Here is a 13,926-nt window from a genome sequence, read left to right as displayed (position 1 = left end):
TTCTAGTTTTCACAGTGAAGTTAATGAGAGAGAGCAGCAAACAGTGGTGTCTACGAGAAAGTTAATATTTCTTGGTCTTTTTTCTGTGAAAAACCTAAAAAGGGTTATTTAGTTATTATTTATTTCATAAAAAGCGTTGTATATTTCATTAGTAGTGTTATTTATTTTCTGATTTTTTTTTTCCTGTCAGGATCCCAGAAAGGGTTATTAATATTTGGTTAAGTGTGGCTTTCCGGGAAACAATAAATATTTACGTTTGGACACCTCTGCGATTGTCACACATTTTTTTACAAATTGACCCTGGCCCCCCATTAGAGAAGGGAAAAGTTGTTTGGCCCTGACGGGAAAAAGTTTGGGGACCCCTGCTTTAAAGTAACACATTATTTTATCACTAGTCCTGTGTCATTTTGCCCAACAATTAAAGTAACTGGCTTCAAAAATAATTTGGTACAAAAGTTTAAAATGACTTCTGAACTGCCGTAAAAAGAGGAAATATACAATGGTTTCCATCAGTAGCTTACAAAACTACAAATATGTGAAATTTAACACTTATTACCTTTAAATTATATATAAGGTGTTTATTGGTTTGAATTTTGATCATTATGGCCGACAGCTTAAAACAATAAAGAACTATTTTCCCCTAAATTAAAATATTTTATTTTGAAACTTTCTCTCACTTGGAAACCAGGACCTCACACTCCCCCTTTAGTCTCCAAGAATCAGACAGAAGAGTCAAGAAGCACAGAAACCAAAAGTCTAGTGTGAATTTTACGAAGTCTGTTGATTTGGAGGGCCATGGCATCTTCTGTTGTTGACTATTTTATCAAAACAGAAACCCATATAACCAGCAACCAAGGGCTTCATGCTTCTATCTGTTGGCAAGTTTTATGGGAATGCTGATTCACTTTTCCAGCTGGACTTAGCATCCGACCAAAGACCCCAAACTACTACCAAACTGCTTACTAACAATGGTACTCCTGTGCTTGGATTGGCAAGCTAACTGCCCTGACCATGAAGTGTTTGTTGGATACTTGTCAAGAAAACGGAAAGAAGTACCTGACAATCTACAGACAAGCAGAAGGCTACTATCAAGCAGCCAGGGTTTCAGTAACAACACAGCAGTGATATAAGCTGATCTGCTCCAAGCCATGCCTCATTAATGCAGTAACACTGACGAGAAACACTGCTGTTTATGTTTCCAAAAAAAAAAGGATAATAATATCTTATTTATGTGTGTTCTCACCGTGGTTTGTGGCACTGGGTTGCTGCTGCTGGAGGGTGAAGGGGGAGAGGAGGATGCATCAGACGTTTCAGAAGCAGGCAAATTCTCCTGCATCAGTCCTCTTCTGTCCAAGACGCTGCAGAGGGAGACGAGGCAATCAGTCACTAACTGCATCCTGATCGTTACTCACCAGAACTAAGCAATGGATAGCGATAAATCTGATTCTAATCTATCACAGGCGCTGATACAAAACTCCTGATAAAAGCAGGAATAACGCAGAAGACATAAACTTGAGCACAATGATGGATTAAACAACAAAGGTGTCAGATTCTGATTGAAAACAAGCCTTTGATACAAAATAAATTAACCAATTCTGTGTTAGACTGTTGGGCTTTAAATCTGACAGACTTACCTCGGGTATGTGGGCCCACAGAGAACCTCACAGCAGTTTTTGATAATATTCTTGTGGCTGTACGGGTTCTGGACTCTGTTTTTCCCTGACCAGGATCCTTTAATCTGTTGAAAACAAAATGAACACACCATTAATAAAAGCCATAACACATCCTGCATGACTTACATGTCTTACACTCCTTCTCTGCTGAATTTCACAAAGGTTTTTGCAGCGTTTATACCTTATTCAAAAGCATGGCTCCATTTTTAGATGTTATTCCCACAGGCTTGGCTTTGACCTACTAAAAAGGATGTCGTCAGAGGTTTAATGATTCCTGGTTTAATGGGAACTCTTTGCCAACGGGTACAAAAGAGGAGGCGACTACGGGATAAAATTACTTAAATAATTCATTGCAAAAATCTGAGGATTCATACAAAGTATTCTACAAGCCATGAATAAAATTTACACTATGGAGTGAGTAAAGTATTTTATAAGGTTGGCATGTGAATAAGGCATAGGAACCCTAAATATATGTTTTTTCAGCATTGTATACATACTTTTTAAGCAACTGTTGCCTGAGACTTTGTACTTTTATAATTTCATCAAAGTAAAGATGTATATAAATTTCCTCAGGTCAGTGATTATAATCCTGTGCTATGACATCTCTCAGTATAGGGGCATCAGCCCAAGGATTAAATAAAAGTTAATTATATGCTATATTTTGCTTTATTTATACAGATTTCCACATATTTCAGCAAGAAATATTCAATTTGTTTTCTTTCTTTGTTTTCAGGACATACGCAGTTTAAACTCTGGTGATTTCCTGCTAAAGAAGCAGCAGAAAAAGATTTGAGTTAAATAGATTTCTCTCCGAGCTTTGCTTCTCGGGTTACATACAGAGCCGGGCAGGAACCCTGCAGATTAGGTTATTGATCCCCATTCCATCTGTGTCATTTTCAGATCAGAGTGAAAGCAACATAATCAGCTTCACCATATCTACGGTTACCATCCTTTTTTGAAACACTATTTTGCAACACCATCCAGACTTTAGGTGCAGTACACCCGTTGTTTTTTCCTTTCTTCTATGTTTTACTGTATTGAGCTTTTTTTATTCAAATATAACTGAGATATTTCCATTTGATCTTGACAAATGGTGTAACAGTGACTAGCCTGTACCTCTAGAGTGCTTTTTCAGCCTTCAGACACTAAGAGATCTTAAATTACACATGACACTAGAGATAGATAATCTGATGGCTGATTTATGGCATTTTGTATTCCACACACTGGCTCTTACCTGCTCGCAATGCTGATTAAAAACAAACAGTTTATAGACATTGTAGGCAGCCTCCTCAGTGTGGCTGCTGGTGAGATATGTTAGCAATTTCACTATAGCAAATTCGCTACTCTGCATTTTGTTAGTAATTATCTCATTAACCATCATCTTAGTTAAGATAACTTTATTTTTTAGGATGTAATGTGCATGGAATAATGGTTTCAATGATAAAAGTGTTGTTTTTTTAATCAAATGCAAATACAAACACCAACATGACATCAGTGTTATACATCTGCCTGTTTACTACTATTTGACACAGATGCCAGTAAATGATATGCAAAGCACCCATAAGTATGAACTAATCCTATTCATAAGCCACTGGCAAGGAGTAATGTGAGGTTTCAGAGGACAACATGTGGACTGTTTGAGCAAGGACTGAACAGCAATCCTTTTCTGTGTGAGAAAACTGACTACCACTGAGCCACCACCACCCCCACACATACAGAGGAGGAGAAAGTTAACTTGAAAATTTAAACTGCATATATAACAGCCTGCAAAACTAAAGTTTAGCAGCAGTTTGCACTGAGTGACCCTACAGCAAGACAAAGACAACTGCTCTTTTTTTAGATTCAGTGGATATAGGTCAACAGTCTGCCCAAGAGCTACTTCAGTGCTGTATGCCTACATGCACTCTGTGTGTGTGTGTGTGTGTGTGTGTGTGTGTGTGTGTGTGTGTGTGTGTGTGTGTGTGTGTGTGTGTGTGTGTGTGTGTGTGTGTGTGTGTGTGAGCAGACACAGTTGACAGAGCATATGTCATCCTATGGGAGACCTGAGCAGCTACAACACTCAAGGTGCCTTCTTCTGTTCGCCCTTGCTCCACAATCTCCTCCTCTTTCTCTCCTCCCTTCCTCCCCCCAGCTCCGTGCCACTACTGTTTTTTTGGCGGTGTGCCCGGCCTCTGCAGGTATTGATGCACCTATTATTAGGCCAATCACAGATATTGAAACAGCAGGGCTGACAGCCATTTGTTTCAACTCCTTGAGCAACATCACAGTGGAGGTGCACATTGCAGAGCTTCAAAAAGAAAAAAAATGAGGCCAGACATCCCACAGGAAAGAAAAGGGGGAATAATAAATTAATCATTACAACAAAGTATGAGTGCACTCTCTTGCTTTTAGCCATCCAGATCCTCCCACCACATGCACCATCTCTGCTGCTGCTGCTGCTCTCTGCTTCTCGTCAGAGCCTCTGCAGTCAGATTAGAGCTAACAAAGCTACCAATAAGGTATACACACTGTTAACACTTCATACGTTCATAGAAACAACATAAATTACTCTCCCTGTGGGTTCATCAACCTCTCATCACCTGCTTTACATCAGCCTTAATGTGTCCATGTGGAAACTAAATAAAGCAATCAGTGATTTTTCTTCCTTACTTAGCCTCGCAGGTTTGCTCTAAACGTAGCTGAAAGTCTGTCACAAACCAGCCGCTGTGTTCAGACCTTATTTCACACTCATTTTTTTGTTGTTGTTATTGTTGTTTTAATAGCTCATGAATATTTTTAGATCATTAGACTTTGGTGAGCTGGGAAGAGTCCAAGCAACTGCTGCTCTTAGCATTTCAAGCAAATTTGTCAGATAAGCAAAATATTTTTTTTCCTGCCATATCAAACCTTGTTTGCCTCGTAAACTAAATCCAGTGTTTTCATATTAAGTTTTAATCTACAACTCAGACTGCAGCGATCTCTCCATGTGGTTTTTTCTGTCTTAAATAAACTTAGACAAAAAGAGGAAGTACAAACACAACTGTGTGTACTGACACACAGTACATCTCCCTTTTTATAAATAGAATATTGTTTTGTCTCAGTCTTTGTTTTCTGTGTAGCCGAGTTGACAACACTTTATGTTTGCGTTACTGGAGTTTACAGTATAATTGGCTTGTTAAACAAGCTGCAGTTTAGTGACACTCTGTCCCTCAGTGCTGAGCTAGGTGGTGTTGTCAAGGAAACAGCACTGTGGTTTTAAAAATAATAATGTTTACACGTTGGTGATGTATGTTTATCTTTCCACTGACATGAAGCCGAGGTGCCTGGTAGCAACATGTACAGACAAATATTTCAATCTGCACATTGTATTCTCATATTTTATATATCTTATAACATTGATATAAATATATGATTTGTTTTACACTTTCCTGTATTAGAGATGCTTTGAAAAGGATCTCTTTTAGTTTGACTGCCTCTCCACCATCTGGCCTGGAGTTTCACTATACTGTCGTGAATGATTTTTAGCGATGTGTGTTCGTTTTGGAATTAAATGCCGAGTGGATCGAAACAAATTTCCTTTGTTCAAGACAACTTTTTACTGGATACACAAGCCGGGCTGAGGTATTACTCAGTACAGTTACGTATCGCTACAGTTTGAAACATGATATAAAGCAAACCTTGTAGTAGCCAGCTATGTGTAGCACTGTTGGCACCTCTGTGCTCCAACGTATTTGTAGGCTAACGTGACAACAAGTAAACACTGTCAGTTTGTATGTAGTTTAGTAGCTGTCTATATTTAGCACAGCTGGTAGCCCAGTGCTCTAAAACATGTCTGTAATTTGAAATGCTAGTGAATCCTGGTTATGCCCTGCCAGTCATCTACCAAGCAGAGCTAACATAACCTCACTCTTTATTTATTGATAGACTCTCAAGTTTGAACCGACCACTGCAGAATAACTGCTGCATGTGAGTTCGAATGAACATTATCACAAACAGTTTAGCCCCTGTATTAGCCTGTAGCTCGGGCTGTGTCACTCTCTTGTGTAGCTTTGTTCTGCTCTGTCCTTTTTCTGTCAGACAGTTAAGTTCTTGTGTCCACCATAACAACAGAATTAATCACAGAAATTGTTTTCAGCAGAGAAAAACTCAGATCTTTCTTCTCATTACTAAACTTTGTTAGCCAGCAAGGTGTTGCCACAGAGACCTAGACGTGCTGTAAATCAATCCGATCCTGTTCAACCCAACTGGGAAGCTAAGAAGTAGCATTTTGAAATAACCTGTAACCCGTAATGTTGGCGCTGATAATCCCATTTTAAAGTGTAGATTACAAACAGGCATATATCTAGAAGGGGGACTTTTTCAAGACCACTTAGAAACTCCTCACAGCCCGTTTAACATAACATTGACAAAAGACTTAGATTTAGACATATGGAACCAAATAAGTGAACACACATTACCTGACACTATTATATTTGTCCAAAAGATCTCTTGAACATATTATGTCTTAAATCAGTTACAAAAATAAAGCACACAATCATCTTTTAGCTAGTTTTGTCCCAAATTTATTTCTAAACATAGATTCTGACACATTGAAATCCTAAATAACAACCATTAGTTTCATTGAAATGTGAGGTCCGGAAAGGTATCTAACTTTAGGATATTCCTCATATAATCTCATCCAGATCTGGATCTAATCCCAAAATGTAAAACTTTGCTTTCTTATGTATTTGGAACAATTACAGGAGCACTATCTTGTCAAACTAATTTTAGCATAAAGAGTCCACTTGAGAGTACTTAGACTCAGCTGTTCTTACAAAAACAGCCCATGTGACTGCCGTAAAGGGAGGACAGATGGACTTTGATAAAAGCAATATCACCCACCACAGAATACCTGATCAAAAGTCACAAACAAATTCATGCAAAGTACAGTACTATGCCTCACCGGATGATTCATACATAAAATAATAAACAGTGGCAGAGACATCAGCATCACTCTGTTGTAATGTGCAGTTTCAATAGATTTGTGGCTTTACTCTGATTGAGCTTGGTTTAACTTAACATGTCAAAAGATGTACTTACGTCTTCATTGGTGGTCTGGTTGAGGGAGATCAGGTAGGTGTGGAAGCCGGTCAGTCCCACCACTGACCACAGGGTGAAGAAACAGACCAGCACCTCCAGCACAGTAAACATTGGTTAAAGAAGCATCTGATGTTTTACAGATGAGAATCACAAAGATAATCACAATATTTCAGCAAAACAAACAAACCACATAAATCAGTAGAATTATATAATATAATACTAAATCATTGTTGATTACTTATAGCCCCCTGATCCAATTCAAAAGTTGATAATAAAATTGTGGAAATTTAAAGCAGCCTTAGAGCATAAGTACATTTTCAACTTCAATGATGAGGAAAGAAAAACAAAGACGCATCTGACTGGTTTTGCTAACCTTGATGATTAGCATACTTTAGCCTCCTGATCCAGCTGCTGTTAATCAGTTGTCAAGTTTATGCTAGCATATTTCCCAAGCTAGTTAGCAATCTAAATAAGCTAACGATAGTGCCTTGAAATAGTTCTCAGCACTCTCTCTTTGAAATTCTCCATGTTTGCTTTTGTTGCTGCTAGAATACAACACAATGATTGTTGAGGGGACTTAAATATGGTTAATGTGCCAGTCTGGCTAAAGCAGCTGCAATGACGTAAGAAGGCATCTTTTTTAAGTTAACAATCCGGGAGGGAAAAAAAATACTGCTTCATTATAGTGTAAAGTCAATAAATACCATTAATACCCATCAATACAGTACAGGAAAAAAGCTAGCATTAGCCTTTGTTTTTTCAAAATAAGCCTATTTGGCAGTTATGCTAACAACATCAACCACATCACAGCATGTTTTGTTTAGATATGATGCATGAATGTAGTAAGTTTGCTGGCCTGCATTTGCAATAAATTCATTCATTCATTCATCCTCTATACCGCTTATCCTATTCAGGGTTGGGTGGCTGGAGCCTATCCCAGCTGTCTTAGGGCGAGAGATGGGGTACGCCCTGGACTGGTCACCAGACAATCACAGGGCTATATTTGCAACATAGGGAATCCTTATGTTAACTCTCATGTATATGTATTCCTTATCAGCTTCCAGAGAGATTTTAAAGTTTCTTGTTTTGTTTGGTCTTTTTCTTTCCATGACCTAGAACCCCGCAAACTAATGAAGATGTGCTTCTTGGCCCTCAAAAGTAACACTACATTATCACTGAGGTCACACACTCATTAGTAAAGATGCTTAGGACTGCTTTTTAAACAAGCACACAACACACTTTGTTCAAATAATTTGTTTCCCCAACACATCTGAGTTTTGCTTTTGAAAAAGGCAACAATGACACAAGAAGAAATCCCAAGCTTGATAGGCTCCATGTTCCAAGATGTTCAGCTATTATTAGAAAATCACTATTCAGGGACAGGTTTAGGGAACAGACATAGACTGGGTCCAATTCTTCAAAAGCGTCTTCAAGTTTTTTCATTTTCTATTTCAGGAAACCTGGCAAACACACATAACCAGCAGCTGTTTTTTGATATACGCTTTGGAAAAAGGATATGTCCCAGGTGTTTCCTTCAAAGTGTTCAGGAAGCCATTATCCACCGAACCTGTGAAGAAAACATCACAGAGGGGACTTGAAAAGAAAAGACTTTCTAGAAATGTCACGACTTCATTATTCATTTTTCCTTACATAAAAAGGCACATTATTCACACAGTACTCCAGTATTAAGATAACAAGCCCAGAGCTAATTATCCTGGCTAGAAACACTCCTGCTTACTCGTCTCCTCTCACTGTCTGCATTTGAAGTGGGACAAGGATGAAAAAGGATTCATGTCCAGCTGTCAGTTTCTGTTGCATGTCATGTCATGCTCTAGCAAAAGCCTGGTCTGAGGAAGGTTGTAGTCATAAGGTCGCACATGTGCATTCATTTGTATTCACACGGCTAGTCTTTCCTGTTTTTCCACATTCCTCAAACTCTTCATGTTTCATTCTTTCACATGTTGCAACAGTTTGTTGCTTAAGATCAGATTAGCAGGATACTCACGCATGGCAACGTGGACGATGTCAAAGGTGAAGATGTAAATGGTGAGCAGGGAGAGGGACATGGTGAACAGGTAGAAGTATCGGTAGTTTCTCTTGCCCACACAGTTACCCACCCAGGGACAGTGGTGATCAAAACGATCTGTAAAAAACAAAGACAAATCTTGTATAATAATATAAAGTGAACCTAAAGCTGCTTTCTAAGCTTGGGGCAATGGCAACTTTTTGTAATCACACAGGAGTTGAAAATAAATCAGTCTCAGCTGCAGTCTTTTAGGCAAAGGCAGCCTTGTGCTCAGCTCCTTTAAACCTGCAGTCTAAATATAGTGATCACTTCCTCTTTGCCTCTCCTCCTCTGTTTTTTGGAGGAAAGCCAGGTGAAAACAGGTCAGGGACAGACAACAGGAGACACGACACTGCACTGGCTGGATGGAGTTTCACAACAATTTACTGTAAACATTCAGAGATGCAAGAGACAGATGGTTGATAGATATAATGTTTAAAATAAATGCATACATTATTTAGAGAGAAATCTTACAGTGATGACCTTCAGTGCAAAAAGTGTTCATATACACTTAGCAGCTGAGTATCTCAATAGCTTCTTCCTCTACCCCTGAAGGTCTTCAGCAGTACATCACTGTAAAGTCAATCCAATGAACCGCTGACATAAAACCAAGTAAGAATTCCTTTACAGTTAAAAAATAAATACAGGGAGGGAAAAATGATGATGTTCAGCGATAACTTATACAAGTTAGAGTGCTTAAGGAAGAGAGAGAAAATTGAGTTTATAAAAAACCTGTTTACACATTCAGGAAGTTAACATTCACATAGTAAAAGAACAGCCCAAAGCTTACAGACTGCAACACAAAAACAAAGCTCCACCACTATCTCACCTTCGTATTTACATATTGAATCCAAAATACTGATGTCTCAGAGTGTGTTCTTGCATTTCAGTTTGTGAAACAGTATTCAGCAGAAACACAAGAGGCATGGCGTGCAAACAAGCAATGATTAGCATCACATATATGCATACACACACTAAGAACTGTCTCGCCCTGCTAACTCTGATGATGCACATTACCACTGCCCCCCCATTCTGCCTCTGTTACTACATCTGAGAGAGAATCTGAGGCGACTTGTCCTTACCCAACAGTTAGACAGACCTCTGTGGGTTATGCATCACAGAAGATGAGCAATCGAGGTCTAAATATTCAAACATCGAAATTAGAGGTGCACCAATCCAACTTTTTGTCCCAATGCCAATACAAATACTTGTGTTTGGTGTCAGCCAATTAAGCATTCTTAATTCCTTAATAGGAGAATGAGACTGCAAATTACATTTCGGCAACTTCAGGTCTTTCCAAATTCAGAAACCAGAATGAAGTAAAATCATATCCAAACTGACTATTGTTATTTAATTGGATTGTAAATGTGTGGTGAGTAAATTCTGGATACCAACTGGAATTTCAATTTATCTGTAAACCTCAGCAGTGGATAAGTGAGGAACTAAAGTACATGTGCACATTTAGAAAATTACCATTAAAGTTGTTAGTGAAACAAGCGTGAAATACTTTAAAACTTCCGATCCACTGTATTTATCTTCCTTCCTGTGTTTACAATGCCTACTAGTGTTGTAAACACAGAAGAACATAGAACTGAGTTGAGTAGATCTGCCCTGTGGATCCACCCTTTGTAACCAATATTGAATCTTGCCGTCTGAGTCTGTTTCAGACCAATAACTGATACCAGGGTGGGATCACTGTATCCTAGCTTCAATTGTTTTCAGGTAGCTTAATAGCACTGCTGGTGTCTTTTTCATATTTTACGATCAGACAAGTGTATGTTTCAGACTGCATGGAGATAACAGAAAATCCACCTTTCTTTTCCCTGTTACCACATGCTAAATTGAATGTTGTATTTTGTGTGATTCTTCACTATAATACACTTGTTGCTGTTAATTCCGCATATTTCTTTTCATGACCTTCTTATCGTCAGACAATAAAAATACCAGTCTGTTACACTTTAGATACTGTAGGTAGCTGATATGTCAAGCCAACAAGTTTTATTTGAGTTTCAGAGCAGGTGAACCAAAGTCCTTCACACTGCTCTAAAGTTCCTGCCTCCAGCGCTGTATTTGCTTGATAGTGAGACCAAATTGCTCTTTTGTTCATCCGAACCTCTCAAAATGTAAACAAAATTAGTGCAGCAGTTCAGTACAGAGCCAATGTTATTGTTTTACTTAAACTCAGGCATGCTACAAACAACCTTCAAAGGCTGTATCTAGCTTTAGACATCTCATAATATATTAACTCCTGAAGGCCGTAGGCATAAACAAATAAAATCCATGAAATGATTTTGCAGTTTTTATTCTGCGTTTTTTTCTGTGAAGGACTTTAAACTCTACAAATGACGTGAAGCAAAAAGGAAAAGTTTCTGCAGTAAAAAGAGGGATTACTAAGGTATGCTGGTGTGCCATTCTTGGACTATGTTCGCGTGTGTGTGTGTGTGTGTGTGTGTGTGTGTGTGTGTGTGTGTGTGTGTGTGTGTGTGTGTGTGTGTGTGTGTGTGTGTGTGTGTGTTTCCACAGCAGGTGGACACAGATGAAGCAGTGTTCACAATGACTGTGCGTTTATCCCCGCACTGAGTCTCTACTGTCTTCTCTCATATCACTTATGAGGCTACACTCCGCTCAGATGCATTCCTCACTCATCAGAGGCCAAATCACTGTTACTCCACAGAGTTGACAGATGACATTCACACACATACCACACACACGTTCAAAGAACAAAGTGTCCCAGACATAAACCTGGAAAGCTTCTTTTTTTTTAAACCTTTACCCCCAACATTCATGTTTGAAGCTGCGATATCAATATTATTCCTACTGTGACACATACACATGCAGGGAGACAACATAGACCCAGGCTTTTTCTACAATCATCACAGTCTGAGTGTTGTTTTCTCCCACACTCTCATGATGCAAAGACTTTTTTAACAGTGAACAACAGATATCAGATTAGAGAAGTTTTCATACCAACACAGTTGTCACAGATGCTGCAATGTGATGCTCTTGGTGGCCGGAAGATCTTGCAGGTGTAGCAGTACTTTAACTTGACAATCTGGTTGTTTATCTGCACGTTGCGAATCCGAGGCGGGGGTCTCTGCCCAGCAGGAACATTCCCATTGGCAGCCTCTGCAGGAACAGATAATACTCATTAGAAGGTGCTGACAGACAGGATCACACCAGAAATTGTTACCAAAAGGTGTCGATCTAACTGCGTTACAAAACACCAACGCCAAACCGAGTCCTAAGAATTAAAATATAACACTTGTGGCAATTTTTTCACAATTACAAAAACACTGCTGCTCTGGATTACATTGGACCATACTCATGCTCACTGTACTGCATTTGCCTGCTAGAAATTTTTCAGCATTTAGTGAGGAATGTGAGAGAAGTGATAAAGACATTGGAATGTAAGTCACAAATCCTGCAGCTTAACCTTGATAATGTAACTGAATGAACATCTGCTCTATAAGGTACTGAGAATACTGGATAAATGTGAAATCACTGCTCATATTATTAATAATAAATGTCAAAGTGCCTCCTTTGTGCATCAGCTTCTCAACAGTGGCCGTTTTTCACAGCCATTTCTTTGCTATCAACAGTGCAAAAATATTGTCACACTTTCACATTTCTTGTTGATCCATATTTCTGTGATTATGTTGCGCTGCAGGAGCTGAGAGGTTTGAGCGGCTGGCTAATGATGCAGGAAAGAGCGTCTGTGCTGGCTAGAGTCTCTCATGAGTGCAGCTGTTAGACAGAAATTCACCATTAAGGTGCTGCAGAGGGGGTGCAAGAATGTAAGAGGTGATAGGAAAAACACATTCATGCTCATTTGATTTATTGGGATGAAGAAACACAATAAATGTGATATTTGTGAAAATCTAATTACCTGGGTTAGAGAAAGTGATGAGAGTAAGAGCAGTGTTTGCAAGCCTGAATCTAAGCTATCTGAACTTTTGATATAAAGAATGTTTCATCTAACAGCACAAAATGCACTGTGTGTTAACGCATTACGAATCTACAGAGCACAGGATTAGTGTCTTTCAGGATAAACCAGCGGAGGATAAATTAATGAGTCATCACTCACAGGGAATGATGCCACTCCCTCGGGTAGCAAAGCCTGTGTCTGCGAGTGGCATTAGATATTCCAGGAGGAAGCTTCTCCTCGTATTAGCATTCCCCCTCGGGACCAGTCGCTAACAGGCTGAGGGGGATGGAGCAACGAGGCAGCGGGAGCTTCATCAACATGCCTGCCCCAGCCTCAGGATGGAATAAAACATCCATACATGCCTCTTATACCGGCTGTTAGCTCGCCCACATTCGTAACAGAAAACAGCTACCTTAACACATTAAAAAGCATACTGTGTGCGAGCTGTGAAGGTGGGATGAAAGATGTTAAACTGAGTGCTACATTTACAGTAGGCTGCTACACGGTATACTCTTCACATGGTCATGTTAGCACCTAAGTCATGAGCATTCTGGGAGATTATGAGAAGAGTAGAGCATGAAACTAAACAAAAATAGGACTGAAACAAGACGATCTCCTTGAGAAAACATGTAATGACATGCTCGAATAAACGTGGCTCATTTTCATTTTTGAAGGTAAACACAGGACCTAAAACTTTGTGGTGAAACTGTTGTGACAATACATTCTGAGGAATCATTTGGGGAAGAAAGTTTTTTTTCTAATGTGAAAAACTAGCTAGCTTAGCTAAGCATTAAGTATCCAATCACCAAAGACCACCAGCATAGTTGATGTCAGAATCAACTAACTGATTTCTGGAGATGTTTGACTTTGAGCAGCTGCTTGATTAAAGCATTTTCACCATACATCAAAAGCTGGACTGTTTCTTTGACTGGACTGGACTGAAAATAAAGTCAATGACCCTCATTTTCTAAGGAGAGAAGTATCATACTCACAATGAGTTATAATTAAGATGTCTTTATGGAATTAAAAGAAAAAAAAGTAGACACACTCTATTTACTGTCCTGTCTTCACTGCGCTGTCCAAAAATACACAACTCAAAAAAAAACATTAAATACACTGCTCTTTGCAACACTTATTGACCTTGCGTGTGTAAGAATAAAATTAAGAGCAAAAATAAAGTAATATGTTCATCAAGGATGAACTGT

At 39.0% G+C, this 13,926-nt stretch overlaps 1 protein-coding gene across 2 annotated transcripts in view; it reads right to left on the bottom strand.

Moving 5' to 3' along the window:
- zdhhc9 (zDHHC palmitoyltransferase 9) overlaps positions 1 to 13,926 on the bottom strand; it is a 29,413-nt gene that overhangs the window by 2,074 nt on the left and 13,413 nt on the right. For both annotated transcript variants that reach the window (XM_074674837.1, XM_074674838.1), the window contains exons 3-8: positions 11,764 to 11,922; positions 8,737 to 8,874; positions 8,252 to 8,298; positions 6,732 to 6,836; positions 1,635 to 1,738; positions 1,244 to 1,358 (exon numbers count right to left, since the gene is read on the bottom strand). In XM_074674837.1, the coding sequence (XP_074530938.1) occupies positions 1,244 to 1,358; positions 1,635 to 1,738; positions 6,732 to 6,836; positions 8,252 to 8,298; positions 8,737 to 8,874; positions 11,764 to 11,922 (668 nt within the window). The remainder of the gene's footprint in view (positions 1 to 1,243; positions 1,359 to 1,634; positions 1,739 to 6,731; positions 6,837 to 8,251; positions 8,299 to 8,736; positions 8,875 to 11,763; positions 11,923 to 13,926) is intronic.

The sequence above is a fragment of the Halichoeres trimaculatus genome, unplaced genomic scaffold (assembly GCF_033239565.1).
Source record: "Halichoeres trimaculatus isolate MK-OKI-2021-1 unplaced genomic scaffold, fHalTri1.1 fHalTri1_scaffold_7, whole genome shotgun sequence".
In the NCBI taxonomy this organism is placed as follows: domain Eukaryota; kingdom Metazoa; phylum Chordata; class Actinopteri; order Labriformes; family Labridae; genus Halichoeres; species Halichoeres trimaculatus.
Note: the sequence above shows the minus strand (reverse complement) of the source record. Positions and strands in the feature narration are given on the sequence as shown.